General features: G+C 44.6%; 1 protein-coding gene across 1 annotated transcript; it reads left to right on the forward strand.

The window, feature by feature from the left end:
• Positions 1-312: 312 nt before the first annotated feature.
• Positions 313-5129, forward strand: LOC119893052 (muscarinic acetylcholine receptor M2-like). Its single transcript, XM_038704980.1, has 3 exons — positions 313-540; positions 1573-2430; positions 3997-5129. Exons 1-3 carry the CDS (start codon positions 370-372, stop codon positions 4306-4308), a joined length of 1341 nt encoding a protein of 446 aa, XP_038560908.1. The 5' UTR covers positions 313-369; the 3' UTR covers positions 4309-5129.
• The last annotated feature ends 11007 nt before the right edge of the window (positions 5130-16136 follow it).

Below are 16136 nucleotides of genomic sequence, written 5' to 3' on the forward strand. Positions count from 1 at the left end.
TAAAAACACATTTCAAGCCTTTTTACTCCAAAACAAGTTTCAGTGTGTTATTCCTGATATCAGTATGTGGTGCCGTATATTTTTAAACACAGCTGCTGCGGCCTTTATTTGCTCACCTGTCCATCCTTCACACCTGGGCCAAGCCAAAGGCTCAAAAACACTCAAAACACCTGCCAGATGTTTACACGCTGAAAGTTACGCATGATTTTGTATCTGTAACTGTGCAGACAGACAAATGCACACACAAATTGTCATCACAAAAAGGCAAACTAGTTGGCTAATTATTTTATCACCTTTGTGTTTGACAGGTATTGTACCTGTAAGAGTCGAGCTTGAAGCATCTGAGACGGAAATCCAAAACTAGACAGTATGGAGACTCTGAATTCATCCCACACCACCAATATCAGCAGTGGTAATAACACCAGCCTCTTCTCTGGAAGTCCGTACACAACTGTGGAGATTGTGCTCATCATCCTGGTGGCTGGATCTCTGAGTCTGATCACCGTCATTGGAAACATCCTGGTTATGCTCTCTATAAAGGTTTGGGTTTTCTTGATTATTCATGATTAATGAGTGTATTTAAAGCATCCATCTCTGGATACCTTGAAAAGTATGGAGAGTCATTTTATTCAAAACCCCACCCAAAGTGTGTGTCTGGTAACTTGTTTGAAACTACACACATCCTCTCCAGTGATCCTGCGGGGCCACTCAGCTCAAAGCAACCCAATTGGACATTGTGCACCACCCAGCTGGGTAGCGCCAATTGGACATAAATTAAATCGGCTCACTTAAAAAGGAAGTAGAGCGAGAACACACCCTGAATTCTTTATAATTTTTAATAAATCTCTTTCACTAAATCAGGTCTGTACTTGGATTTGATTCCTCTTGGAGTAGTTAAAGCTGCTACTGAATTGCTGCATATGACTGAGTTGTCTGGGATATCGTCCCCATAATATTGCCAGCATCTCTGCTTTGAATACTGACATCTACTCTGAAATTCTATGTCCGTTTTTAATTCTTAATTCAGGAATGGTTACTCCAAAAGCCACTTCCCTAACACTCTGGATCCTATCGATCCCTCTGTATAAATCTTTAAATATGCACTCCATTGTTATTGCAGATGAGACTTAATTTCCTTGACTACATCTCCTGATTTCTTTCTTTTGTTATTATTCAGCATGTATGCATAAACTTCATTTTCTGGGATTAGCCATGATGGTACAACTAACTAACACACTGCAGGGCACAAATTAATGTTAATACCTATTTCCTCTGCCTTAGATTTGAGCTTATTTTCAAAGTTTGTCTCTATCCAATCAGTGCAACCCTGCTGGGTGGCAGCACATGATGACTGATTAGGTGATGTCTGCTAACTGGATAGGTAGCCTGCAGTTTGGGAGGGGTTTTGAATGAAATGGCCCTCCCTAGAAAGCACACCCAGACTCAGAGATAAGAATACAGCATGTGCATCCCTGTGCACAGCCGTAATCTAATAGAAATGAGAAAACACACATCACATTGCACAAAAAAAGATTAGCATCTGACAGCCTGCTCCATGTTGTCTCTCTAAAGGTAAACAGAAACCTGCAGACCGTCAACAACTACTTCCTGTTCAGCCTGGCCTGTGCAGATCTCATTATTGGCGTCTGCTCCATGAACCTCTACACTGTCTATATAGTGATTGGCTATTGGCCTTTGGGAGCAGTGGTGTGTGACCTGTGGTTGGCTGTCGATTATGTTGTCAGCAACGCCTCAGTCATGAACCTTCTCATCATTAGTTTTGACCGTTACTTCTGTGTCACCAAACCGCTGAGCTACCCAGCACGCCGCAGCACCAAGATGGCAGGCCTGATGATTGCTGCAGCCTGGGTCTTGTCCTTCATCCTGTGGGCTCCAGCCATTTTGTTCTGGCAGTTCATTGTGGGCGGGAGAACCGTGCCGCAAGGTGAGTGCTACATCCAGTTCTTCTCAAACCCAGCGGTGACATTTGGGACAGCCATAGCAGCTTTTTACCTACCTGTGGCCATCATGATCCACCTCTACTGGCGCATCTCCAAGGCCAGCCGCAGCCGCATTCGAAGGGACAGCAGGAAGACTTCAGGTACCAGTCTGGGAGAGGGCACCTATCACAGCCAGGAGAACGGATGTGAAAGCCAGAAACACTGCATCACAACAAGAGAAGCTCAGGAGGAGGCTGGAGATGTGGAGGTGAAGGAGCAGCAGCAGAACGGAAGCGGGCCCTGCATGGACGAAAGAACTGACCAGGTGGACTCCACGGCAGACAGCATCCACGCTTCAACATCTAAGGACCCTGCGGCCCCTGTTTCAGATGGCACAGATTGTGTGAAAAAGACCAACCAAACGCAGCCACCTTCCCCAGAGAACTCAGCCGCTGACAGACAAAGTTTGGTCACAAGGACACTGTTTAAGGTAAATTTCATTACTATATAAAAAGCTTGTACATTGACTAACAAAGACCACGGCAATGTGAGGTATAAAAAGGGGTCAAGAGGAGAGGGACGAAGCGGTGAAGAAAGGAGGCATGATGAGATCGAAAAGGGAGGTATGAAGGGGGTTGTTAAGGGTATTTTTGGCCGTAGAGGCTAGGAACAAAAGGGGCGAGAATCGAGGGCTCATCTTTATAAGCAGCTTGCTTATGACCCCCCTGTGGTAGAAAAAGAACAATTACTTGGTGGATGGAATTACTTTGTGAGACCTGAGACAAATGGGAGACAAAGGGGTCAGGCGAGTTTATATTCATATGTGCAGGTGATTGGATTAGGGAGCCACAGGTGGAGGAATTGAATGAGGCGCGGGTGGTTGGATTAGTGAGAGAGAGAGGTTTACGGTTTTATTTATTTATTTGACTAACTGTGTGAATTTAATTCATACAGTTCATTAAACACACACACATTTACTGTATTTTTAAATTTTAAATCTATTTTTTATTTAAACACACACACATGTTTACTGTTTTATTTTATGTTTTTAATGAACTGTATTAATGGAATTGTTCTTTTGTATTTTTCTTGAAGCTTTGGCAATATTGTTCTTTTGACAATCATGCCAATAAAGCAAATCAAAATTGAAAATTAAAGAGACAGGTGTGGTCTTGTTCCTGAACTTTAGTTATAATAACTTCTTTTGAGATTTAGATGACTAAAGAACACAAATTATCAATCACAAATTTCACCAAATTTGCTAGCAGTGGGGCCCTCTAGGGATGGCAGTGTTGACCGCATTGATCCAGACTGAAATGACTCAACTATTGGATGGATTGCCCTAAAATTTTACACCTATTTCTGTAACAGGATGAAGTCTAATGACATCGGTTATCCCCTGAATTCTCCTCTGGCACCACCATGAGGTTGACATTTGTGTTGGATTAACTGTTGGATTAATTGCCATAAATTTGGTTAAGACATTCATGTTGCCCTCAGATTGAACTTTAATGAACTCTTAACTTTCAGTATAGTGTCATCACAAGGCGAAAAGTCTTTTTGTCCAACACTTCAGTTTATTTAAATATCTGCAAAAATAATGACATTCCCATCAATCTTAACTGTACTTTGTGTTTACTGCTAATTAACAAACAATAGCATGCTAACACGCTAAACTAAGATGATGAACACAATACCATAAACTTCAGCATGTTAACATTGTCAGTGTGAACACATTAGCATGCTGATGTCCAGTTTAAAGCAGCACTGTGCATACGTGCAGCTTCACAGAGCTGTAGGCTCTTGGTCTTATTAACAAGACTTACTTTTACTCTAGTTAAATCAAAACAGAACTAAAAGAGAGTAATTATTGGACACACTTTTACCAAGTGGCCAGAAAGAAAACTCAAAAATAAACCTAATATTGCTCTACTGGATGGCAACTACGACCTGCGTTGTTATGGCTAACAAATTTATAAGGTGACAAAGGGTGATAAAGGTTATGTTTATAGCTTGTTCCACTGCTATCACATTAAAAACTACACTGATTTTCCAGGTAACAAAGCAGAGTGCTGTGGCAAAGTGGAGAAAGAAAGGCATTTCTTCCAGGGAGAAAAAGGTGACGCGCACCATCATGGCAATCCTGGTAGCTTTTGTCGTGACATGGACACCATACAACGTGATGGTCCTGATCAACACTTTCTGTTCCATCTGCATCCCAAACTCCCTCTGGACCATCGGCTACTGGCTCTGCTACATCAACAGCACCATCAACCCGGGCTGCTACGCCCTCTGCAACGCCACCTTCAAAAACACCTTTAAGCACCTGCTTCTGTGCCAGTACAAGAACATACGTACGGCACGATGAGGGCGAAAATACTGACTCGTGTTTGTGATGGAGTCATAATGTGATAAATCTTGTCAATTGAGATGACATATGAACATATTGTTAAAATGTAGAGTATGCGAGTTCTTATTGTAAACTTACTTCATTTATTTTCAGTGGTAGTGCTTATTCCCTCTGCTGCTGAAAATGAAATGTGTTTTACATTTATTTTTATATCACACACTTCACTTTTACTGATTTTAAAAATACATGTATTAGTTCTCAAAACAATGCATTCTGGTGGGAATGCACTTTATTTTGAAAAAGTCCAATTGACTATGGGTGTAAGTTATATATAGTATATAGTATATTTTCCTCTTTACTCCTTCTACAATGAGCTTGTGCAGTATGTTCTTTGATGTTCAATCTGTTTATCCCAGTAGTAAAATTGTGGTAAATGTGATGGGTCTGTGTCCAAAACAGTGATTTTAAATCTAGGATAAAAGTACTTGTATAAAAAGAAGATATTATACTGTGGAGAGAAACACTTTATTATTGACATGTCATGCCGTAAAGCGTTATGGTCAACACTGAGCTGTGAAACGGGATAAATCAGCTAAACTGAATGTCTGAATGAAATCTTGTCTTCAAATTGAGTTACGAAAAGAGAGAGAGAGAGTGTGTGTGTGTGTGTTTTCTCTCTGGTCAGATTTACTCATATTATCATATTAAGCTGATGCCATCTGTATTCCATGTTGTGAAATGAGCCCGAATGTGATATTTGTCCATATCTATCCCTTTTCCCTTATGTATTAATTAATACATGTTTTCTGTAAATAAAATAGATTATGACAGAACATTGAGTATGTTGTCAGTTTTCTTTTTCATAACTTGTTTCAAATGGGATTTATTGCCTCTAACATCACATCTGGCTTTAGCTGGGCATCACAACCTTTGCCCAGTTCCTGCTGGGTTGCCGCCTGGCCAGAGGAACTACATACTGCACAACAAATTTAAAATGAATAGGGGGGGGAAAGTGCAGTACTGCAGTACTGTGGGCACCAGACGAAACGGGGGAAATCCAGAGTAGCATGTCTGAAAACAGAGCTGCAGTTCAGTTATTTAAAATTTCAAACTACCACTGCTGAACTGGTTGGTTGACAAGGATATGACTCTGAGGCAGTAACTGGTCCACAGTCTAAAGCATCGCCTACAATATATAACCACTGCAGGTGTAGATGGAGGTCAAGATCTGTTGCTAAATAGGACCGCAGAGTTTGATATTTTTTTGCACCTGTGTGTCATTTCTACGGGAACATAACACGAGATTAATGGAAACTAGAGCTTCATTCTACCCATTTAGAATAATGAAAATGACTTTGCAGTATTCAAATATGATAATTTATGGGTTGCTAGAGTTTAGCTATTTATTCACGCATACAAGCTATATTTTTTTCCTTTTCTGGCTAACACTCACTACTTTTGTCTCATATCTAAACTAAGTCCTAAACAAATGCTTCACAGCAAAGTGGGCAAAAACTCAGTTTTTACACATACTCATTCACACATATAACGTACACTTCCACATTAGCATATTCATTCTCTGGATGCTCCTCTCATTTCCTTCCACAGTCAAAAGACAACAAGTCCAGTGTCTCTGTAGGCTGTATATGTTCATATCCCATCAGAAACTTGCTGGGTAGAAAAGACGAAAGTTACAAACACAACCAACCAAGTCAACACTAATTTGCTCATTATTTATGTAAAAGCAAACCTGACTGTAAAAAAAGAGAATAAGATAATAATAATAATAATCCTTTTTTGTAGAGCACTTTTCAAAAACAAGTTACAAAGTGCTTTAACAAGTGTAAAGAATAATACAAACAAAAAAAACAAGATAAGAGCATAAAAAATGTATATAAAATTAGAAAAATACAATAAAATAAAAGGGATAAAGTAAAGTCAAATAAGATCGGGAAAGGCTCTCCTATAAAAGTATGTTTTAAGAAGGGACTTAAAAGAGTTCACTGACTCAGCCGACCTGATTTCCTCGGGCAGGCTGTTCCAGAGCCTCGGGGCCCTGACAGCAAACGCTCTGTCCCCTTTAGTTTTCAGTCGACACTCTGGAACAGACAACAGACCTCTGCCCGAGGATCTCAAGGTACGTGCTGGTGCGTATGGGACTAAAAGGTCAGAAATATAACAAGGTGAGAGGCCATGAAGAGCTTTAAAAGTGATCAATAGAATTTTAAAGTCAATTCTAAAACATACTGGGAGCCAGTGTAATGAAGCTAAAATAGGAATAATGTGGTCATATTTCTTTGTTCTGGTTAAAAGCCTGGCAGCTGAGTTCTGGACAGTCTGGAGTCGATCAATAGATTTTTGGGTTAAACAGGTGAAAAGGCTGTTGCAATAATCCAGGCGTGATGAGATGAAGGCGTGTAAAATGGTCTTGGTGTCCTTAAAAGTTAACATAGATCGAATTTTTGCTATATTTCTAAGTTGATAAAAATATGATTGAACAACCTTTGTGGTGTGCTGCTCGAAATTTAAATTACTATCAAACCAAACACCAAGGTTCTTTGCCACAGGCTTAATGTGATTTACTAGGGAACCAGCAGATGGCAGTATTTGATTTGCCATCTGTTGAGACCCGATGACCAGGATTTCTGTTTTGTCTGAGTTCAGCTGGAGGAAATTATTTGACATCCATTTTTTAACTTCACAAAAGGCAGTTGTTAAGTGAACTCAGCATTCCAGGGTCTGTGGATCTGACGGGCAAGTATATTTGTGTGTCATCAGCATAAATATGAAAAGAAATGCCATGTTTATGGATAATATGTCCAAGGGGAAGCAGATACAAGGAAAACAAAATGGGTCCTAAGACCGACCCCCGAGGCACACCATATTTAACTGGACAGAATGAGGAGACAGACACACAAAACTTCCTATTTGACAGGTAGGATGAAAACCATTCTAGAGCAGTACCAGAGATCCCCACCCAGTGCCTCAGTCTGTCTAACATGATGTTGTGATCAATGGTGTCAAAAGCTGCTGTCAAAGGACTGAGCACATGCCTTCATCAGCAGACATTAAAAGGTCATTGGTGACTTTAAACAGGGCAGTCTCAGTGCTGTGGTACTTCCTAAAACCAGACTGAAACTTTTCAAATATTTTGTTATTTTCCAGTACAGTCAGCAGCTGTTTGGACACAATTCTTTCTAGAATCTTTGCAATAAAAGGCAGTTTTGAAATTGGTCTAAAATTTTGGGAGGGAGGGATCTAAACCAGGTTTCTTTAAAAGTGGGTTCACGCAAGCCGTTTTAAAATAATCAGGGACACAACCAGTAGATAGGGAGCTGTTGAAAACAGAGATCAAATGGGGCCCAACAGAATCCATTACTTTCAGTAAAAACTTTGTAGGTATTACATCAAGTGGGCTGGAGGACACTCTCATTTGTGATACTGTTTTTAAAAGCTCAGACAAGTCGATGGGATAAAACTGGTTAAAACTCTCTTGTTGCTGGTGAGGAACCTCTGAGTAAGAGGCCGCGGGGGTAATAGAGGCTCTGATTGACACCACCTTATGGTAAAATAAGATAAAAACAATTCACAGTCATCATTACTTCCAGCTGAGGCACAAGGAGGGGTTGGGTTTACCAGCTGATCCACAGTCTTAAACAGAAACCTGGGATTGTGTTTATGTGTAGTAATGAGTTCAGAAAAATAGTGTGTTCTCGCATCCTTAACCATGTTATTGTAGTTAATTAATAAATCCTTCAGACTGAGGTAATGGACTTGGAGACTGGATTTTTTCCATCTGCGCTCTGCTTTCCTGCATTCCCTTTTGAGGCTGCGAATGCTGTCATTTATCCAGGGTTGCTTACTAGCTTTAGACATAGGCCTAACCTTTAGAGGAGCAGTAATATTTAGTGACGACAAGCAGATATGATTGAAGTGATCGACCAGATTGTTGGTGTTGGAATCAGACAGGTGTTGGCTTTGGCTCTGAAAGAATGCGCAAAACTTTGAAACACTTTGTTCATTAAAGATGCGAGAACACACGGAGCTTGGTGAGGCGGCATGAGTAACAGGCGAATCACAGCTAAAAACAATACATCTGTGGTCAGATATGGTCATGTCCACTAATTCCACAGAGGAAACACTGACACCCAGGGTAAAAACCAAGTCCAGTGTATGACCACGGTTATGTGTTTGCCCTTTGACATGTTGTTTGAAGTTAAAAGAAGAGGCCATATTTAAAAGGTTAGTTGCATTAACATTGGTGGGGTCATCAACATGAATATTAAAATCGCCACAAAGAACAATTCTGTCATAATTTAAAACCAGAGTAGATAAAAATTCTGGAAGTTCTGATAAAAATCCTCCAGGCGGTTTTGGGGGGCGATAAATTATAACAAATATGATAGGTTGCAGCCCTCCAACTTTAAGAGTGAGAACTTCAAAGGAGCTAAATTCATCACAGCGTACTTGATGACATTTAAAATTTTTCCTATACACGCTCACTAGCCCACCACCACGACCACTGACCCTCGGTTGACTAAAACAGTCATATTGAGGCGGACACAGTTCAGCTAGCTGGCTATAGTCATTCATCTGCAACCAGGATTCAGTTAAAAACATAAAATCTAGATTTGCAGACAAGATAAAATCATTTAAGATAAAAGTCTTACTTGAAAGTGATCTCACATTGAAGAGAGCCATTTTAAATGAGTTTGTTCTGGATGCTGGAGTTGTTGCAGTTGTCCTAATCCTTAAGAGATTACTATTATTTCTGTGTGGGATGTGCACATTTCGGTTTACTGGTCTATGCGTGATGATGACAGGAATAGAAGTCTGTGGAACAGCGCTGGGAGCAGACGGCTTTACATGCCAGCAGGTGGAGACAGTTGTTTGTGGCAGTGAGGCAGAGATCTGTTCAGTGAGCGGTGGTGCGTCCAGGTGTGCTGCATGAATGATTAGTCATTCACGTAAGTCATGTGTGGACCGCACCACATGCTGTATGTGCGCAGCTAACATTTCTGAGCCCCGTTTGTTTGGGTGAAGTCCGTCTGTCTTAAAAAGAGACATTCTTTGCCAGAAAATATTAAAATTAAGGTTGAGATTTCACATTCTTCTTACTTCTCTTTTCCAGAGATTTGGAAGAACACGAACTGAAAGTCTCTTTCAACGGTGAGTTGTCCCCATACCTAACCCAACCATCTATTTGAATCTGAAAGTAACTGTAACCCTTAAAAAAAAAAATCATTTACATTTTTGTAAAATTGTAATACAGGTTGATGTGGAAGATATTATATAAAAAAATGAGCACAGCCTACCTCATTGGATTGAATGTTTTTATAACTTATTTTCAAATTTAATGATTTTGTTTATAAAACATTTAGGCTTGAATATATTGAGTTTTTATTTTCACTCCTAGATGTATCACAAAAAATGGAGACGACAAAATGCACAATTACGCGCATTGGTGGAGTCTAGTGACTCAGATGAGAATCCAGACCCCTCTTTTACTGATAGCCCAAAAGACATACAGACACAGGAGCAGTCTGATACAGGAGAAGACGAGTATCGAGATGATCACCACCCGCCGGACAGTGATGGTGAAAGTGATTCAGAAATTGGAACTTTGTCCGAGGAGGAATCAAGTGATCTAAGAAGTGATTTGGCAAAATGTGCTGTAAAAAATAAGGCGTGTGTAAAATTGTTCTGTGAAATGTTGGCACACTTGCAGCCATGAAATAAAGCACTTTTTTTACGCCAGTGAAATGTCTTTATTAATTTGCTTTGACCAATCTGCTTCTTTCTAGCTGGCATGTCCGCAACCTTAGTGTTTATGTATCCATTTCAAGGTGTTTGGTGTTACTGTTGAACACATCAATACTTTAGTGAAAACAGTTTAACAAAATAAACTGTTGAAAAGCAGGACTTTATAGTGACGTTGAAATTTCAACGTTGATTGGATTTGCAAAATCTAAACTAAAATCAATGTTGATTCAATGTTGGCGAATTCACCTATGTTGAGAAACGTGACGTTGGAATGACGTTGCAATTTCAACGTTGATTAGATTTGCAAAATCTAAACAAAATCCAACGGTTATCCAACACTGGCACCTGACGTTTCAACAGTGACTCGACGTTAAAATGCCAGCTGGGTCCACATAACACACACGATGAGCCCTGCAGGCGGACTGGAGCCAGTCGTGGAGGCCAAGGAGTCTACTGAAGCGGCCAGCACCGCGACCAACTGTGGGAATGGGACCAGAGATAAAAACGGACTTTCCACACTGCTTTAAAAAGTTAAAAAGACAGTTAAAATCTGATTTTGTCATTTGTTCCGACATGGACTATCACTCTTGTGATGGAGGATGGGAGCGACGGCATCAGGTCCTGGAGTTTTTTTAAAATGTCAGCCGTGGTGGCACCGGGGAAGCAGCGAGTGGTAGCGTTAAAGAAACGGATGTTTCTGGTTATGGAGTCACCAATTATTAGTGTGGTTGGGGAGAAAAGGGGACGAGGAGATGCCGGTTGTGGGGATCCAGAGCAGGACTGAGCAGAATCTGCTTCAACACTGCGTGCGGACTGAGGATGGAGTGTGTGAGCTGCCGAGTGTTGTGTTGGAGTAGCAGTAACAGACCTGAGAGAAGGGCTACCCGACGGTGCAGGGTAGAGAGGGCCTCCGGAGCGTCTGAGCACAGCCTCCTTCAGGATCCTACGTCGGGAAGCGGAGGTTTTTGACCGGGATGACGGCCGCCGATCAGGCCTGGCGGCAGACCGGCGGCCCAGTGCGGGAGATGTAGCCGGTGAAGGAGATGCAACAGTGTCGGCAGGCACTGTGCGCCGAAAGAGATCCGTATCAGGGAGACTCCAAGCCGCAGGTGCATCCGCTGGATGGACCGGAGTGTCGTTAGACAAGGCTGCATAGCGGTTGGTAGTCGAGCAGGATGAAAGCCTGGGAAGACTAGAGGGGTCCCAAAACACGGTGTCCTGGATGTTAGCGGTTGCGCTAAGAGAAACAATCTGCTTGGCTTGTACTGAAGCCACATCCATAAAGCCAGTCAGCAGGGAATCTTTCTCTTTGAGTTCCTCTGAAAGTCGTTGGATGTCTTCCATAAGGTCAGCAATCTTCTTGTTCACTTTCTTAAGGCATGAGCAGTCCTCATGGGGCAGAGTTATCTCGGCTAGCATAGTCACCGGAGCTTTGTTGCGATCAGTAGCGTTGATCGCGTTTTTCCTTTCGCGTCATCTAGCTTAAAATCCATGTCAGATGGCTAAAATCCTTAACCCACGTAAAATTTAAGTTAAAAACTTAAGTTAAATAAAAAGGATATAAAAAATGTAACGAAAAAGAGTGGATTAAAACGTGCCAACGCATGCGCAGAGTGCAGATTAAGTCAGCAATTACGTCAGAGATCTTGTGAAGATCTACTGCTCAATGACAAATAAGTGAAACCATGAAATCATGATTGACTTGAAGGAAGAGGAGAGGCAGCAGGCGGACGTCTTGTCACTTTGTGCTGCAGCTTAGTGTGTTATTCCACCAGTGTTTTTGAGGGCGTGTCTGACTAGGCTTGGCAGCATTAAGACACGTGCTTTGCTGTGACGTCACAGCAAAGCGGAAGAAAAGGCTGGACTACAAACAAGCTGTTTTCAGGCAGTGTTTTCTGTGGGAGATGGGAACTCCCTTTGGGCTGGACTTTGGGCTTTTTCACTTTGCAAACCTGTTACATGCACAAAATAGATATAGCTCAACAAAGAAGAGAAAAAAAGCCAAAAAGCATAATATGACCTCTTTAAAGGGTCCTACAGTGAAAACTTTGCTGGCCACTCACTTTTAAACGCCTCCCAATTTAACACCACAGTCTGAAATTCCTGCATTGAACAGAAAAGAGGAACAGAGAGAGAAAGATGGAGAACTGAATGCAATATTGACTTCAACTCCTACTGCTCCTCTCTCTACAACGAGTGTCATTAAGGTCTCCTGGTTCCTATCAGACACAGAAACAGAACAGACAAAATCAAACTGAAATCGTCCCACAGCCTTCACACCAATGGAAGAAAGGATAGATGGTTTGTCTGCCTCAGATGTGGGCACACTCCTCTAGACAGCTGTGGAACTGTTCTGCCCTCTAGTGGAACAAAAAGTCACATCTCCTATTGATACTGCACTGCACCTGAAGGCTCATTGGTGGAAAAACTTTAACAATGTTGCATTGTTGCAACATGCATTTGTTAAACATTTGGGATGTGTATGTAACACTGTGAGAGAACGTTTCAAAATGTGACATTCTGTGTGTTTTTACTGCACAAGAACTGATCAGACGGACAATCATGACACAAAAATCAAACAGTTTCTTAATTAAAAGAAATCTTATTATGGCTCTCACCATGGTTACAGGCAGAGACCAAAGTCTCTCGCTGACCTTCACACTGATCCACCTCACCCAATGTATTTTTTTTTTTTTTTTTTTTTTTTTTTTTTTAAACCTGTCCTGCCCAGCAGCCTGGTATAGAGTATAATGACCTGGATACCATATTGTGCCAGACAGATTTTACTTTAACAAGAGAGTATTAAAATACTCCTTTGTCTGTTTTATTATTTATTTAATTATGTATTGATTTGTCACCGGGCCGGACAGGGGGGCAGACACGGGGATGGGGGGGCACAAACAGACAGCACAGAGAAAGGACAACACCTGCAAGAGAAGGGGGAAAGGGGGATGGAGGGTGGGGACAACAGGGAAAAGCTGTGGGAAACACCAATTGCAGAAAGCAACGAAACCTGCAAGAGAACAGAGAGGGGGGCTTGGGGAGGAGAAAAACAACAACAAACAAACACAAACAAAAAAAACAATAAAAATAATAATAATAGTAAAAGAAAACCAGCCGAACAGCAGCAATAAACAGCTGACATATTAATGACATATTAAGACAACTAAGAGAACAATGAAAACAAGAAACAGTCACACACACTAAATAAGCAACACAACACAGCCACGAGAGCTGGAATAATAATTAATTTAAATAAGTAACTGAAAGAAAGGCATCAGGAATAATTCTACCAGGGACAACCTAAGTTTGTTTGTGTCTGTGTGTGTCTGTGTGCGTGTGGGTGAATGTGTCTGTATGTGTGTATGTACATGTGTGTGCGCATAAGCCTGTTAAAGAATGTAGTTGTTAGAGAGAGTGGGACGCCACGACTGTAACAGGCAGGCAAGAACCCCAGTAGCCAATAGGGGTGGAAGAAAGAAAAAGAATAAATCAAATCAAAAAAAAACAAAGACTCCCAGATGCACCGCGATGCAAACGCAGAAGACCCCGACCCAAATGCCAGTTGACAACGTAATGCCGACGGAACGCAAAAGAGGAAGAGCAGCGCCCGGACCGACCGCGTCGCAGACACAACATAGACCAGTGGCCTCCCCCATCCAGCACCCCACCGCCGCGCAGCAAACAACCACAATGCCCAAATGCCACGCAATCATCAACACCAATGCACAAGTGACGAGCCCAACACGCACACTGCGCGAGCACGGCGACACCCATGCCCAGCAGCCCCCCGCGAATCCCGCGTGCGAGGTCGGGCAAATGAGAGAGAGCAAACGGAACAACACGACAGCGAAAGCCAGCGGAGAGAGACACCAGCAGCAAGCCCCAGCCCGGCAGCAAACGCGCCGCACAGGTCACCGTGCACCCGCCAATAAAAGTCCACCGTCCCCCCAACTGCCGGAAAAAACTAAGGCCGCCGGCGCCAGCCGACATCCCCCATGCCCAGCGCGCCCCCGGCCGCCATGCAACACCAGCCAAACCAGCAACGAGGCAAAATCAACTAGCTCAGCTGCATGCCACCAACAACCCACCCATCCATCAAGGGCCGAGAACTCCAGGCACAAACCCAGAACAAACCGGAGCACAGCCCTGCCCCGCACCCACACTGCACATCCCGAAAACTAACTATATACCTCAGTATCCAGAGGGGTCCAACAACTGGCCGACAGAGAAATGGGCAAGCACGGATCCGAGGCCAACGAAGCAAAACAGGAACGCAAACAGGTCCCTCCAAGCCAACGAGGAGATGCCTCCCCCGGACTCCAACGCACAAACTAAACGCCCAGCAGCCATCCAGAGACCCTGCCCAGGGAAAAAGTATAATACATCAAGATGCATCGATAATCGTCCCACAATCCCACCGCAGACCCCCACCCCCAGAAGCCAGGACACCCTGCGACCCCCCAAAGCGCAAAGGACCCCAGACCGCATGTCCAGGGAGAAGCTGTACCCCGCCCCAAGGAAGAACAGCAGAAAGCCGTGCCGGGAAGCTCGCTACCGCCAGGGAGCGATAACGCGGGAGAACCAGGCCAACGGTCCCCCAGCCCAGCCAGAGGCATCCCTCCCTACAGTGCAGCCAGTGACAGCAGCCCCCGAGGCCGATTTCATCCCCAGACAGGGGCCCAGCCCCCCCCAGTCAAGCACCCCCAAGGAGGAGCACCAAAACCTACCCCGACAGCACCGGTCATGCGCCCCAGAGACTCCCGAATGCCCCACCGTGAGAGAGCTGGCAGGGGGAAGCAGCGGGAGCCTCACCTCTGCCGAAGAGGGCCCAGGCGAGGAGAGGAGACAACGGGCCCCCAGGCCCAGGGACACACCACCCGCCCAGAAATGAGCAAAGGCCACAAGCCCGAGTCCGCAGAACCCTAGGCCAAGGGCGGGCCCCCACGCCAGGGGAGCCCCGACCCCCCCCAGCCCACCCCAGATCAGGCAAGGCCGCCACCAACCCCACAGCACCCCCAACGCCCGGGGCTCCAGGGGTAGGACACGAGGCCAATGAGAATCTCTCCCACTCCTTCAACCCCTCTGCCTGCCTCTGTAAATGTATTGTTTTGTGTTGGATGCATGTCATGGATTGTGAAGTGTTGTATGGTGGAGTGAAGATAAGGTGTGTGGTAACTAAGGTGCAACTAAAATTGGAGGGTAGTTGTGACACAGGCACCCCACAACTGTCAGGTAGTGGAGCCTCCCATCGTGCCCCTCCCACCCCCCAAGCCCTCTGTGTCTAATGTGTAATTAAAATTGAGGGACAGGCAGTGAGGGAGGAAGAAGTGCGAGGCCGCAATAAAGCAGCCCCACCCCCCAAACGCCCTGCAGGCTGCCCGTCCCCCAGGATCCTAAGGGTGTATGTTGTGAGACATGACCAAAGGAGGAAAGGTGAAGGAGGTCATAGGGAGGCTAGAAGACCAGATTCCTGACTGGCCCCATCATTTATTCAGTCCCGTCCCCCACCCCCCTAAGCAGGAGGACGCCAGGTCCCTCCAGCCCAGGGCTTATAGCAAGAGCCCCTCTAGCACCGGTAGCACCCCAGAGTCAGTGACAACCCCGCCCATCCCCAGGACGGGCCCAGGGGGGCCCAGCCCCCCCAGCGCGCAGACCCGCCCCAGACCCAGAGGCTCCAAAGCCCCGTGCCCCAGACCCCCACACACTCCAGAGGCAGGTCAGTGCAGCCCCAACCCAAAGTCCAACAATCCCCCGTCCTCGCCGGGGCCCCTCCGGCAGCCCCACTGCTAACCCCTCACCTCACCGCTCCCCCACAATCAGCAGCACTCCGAGCACCACCAGCCCCCAAGGGAGCAGGTCCGGGGCAGCAAGGACCCCACCCAAGGACAGAACGGCCCAACAGCCCAGATCCGAAGGTCGGCCCACACCCAGGAGGCAATGCCACACAGGCCAGGTCAGGCCAGAAGACCCCCACCCCCGCTCCCTTCCCTCCCTAGCAGCGAAGCATCCCACACACAAACCCCCACCGTCCCCAAAGAAAAGAGACAGCAATCACCCCACGACAGCAGCAACAGCCCCTC

The sequence above is a fragment of the Micropterus salmoides genome, unplaced genomic scaffold (assembly GCF_014851395.1).
Source record: "Micropterus salmoides isolate LMB-PRFRI ecotype aquatic unplaced genomic scaffold, ASM1485139v1 Ms_hic_scaffold_8, whole genome shotgun sequence".
NCBI classification, from domain to species: domain Eukaryota; kingdom Metazoa; phylum Chordata; class Actinopteri; order Centrarchiformes; family Centrarchidae; genus Micropterus; species Micropterus salmoides.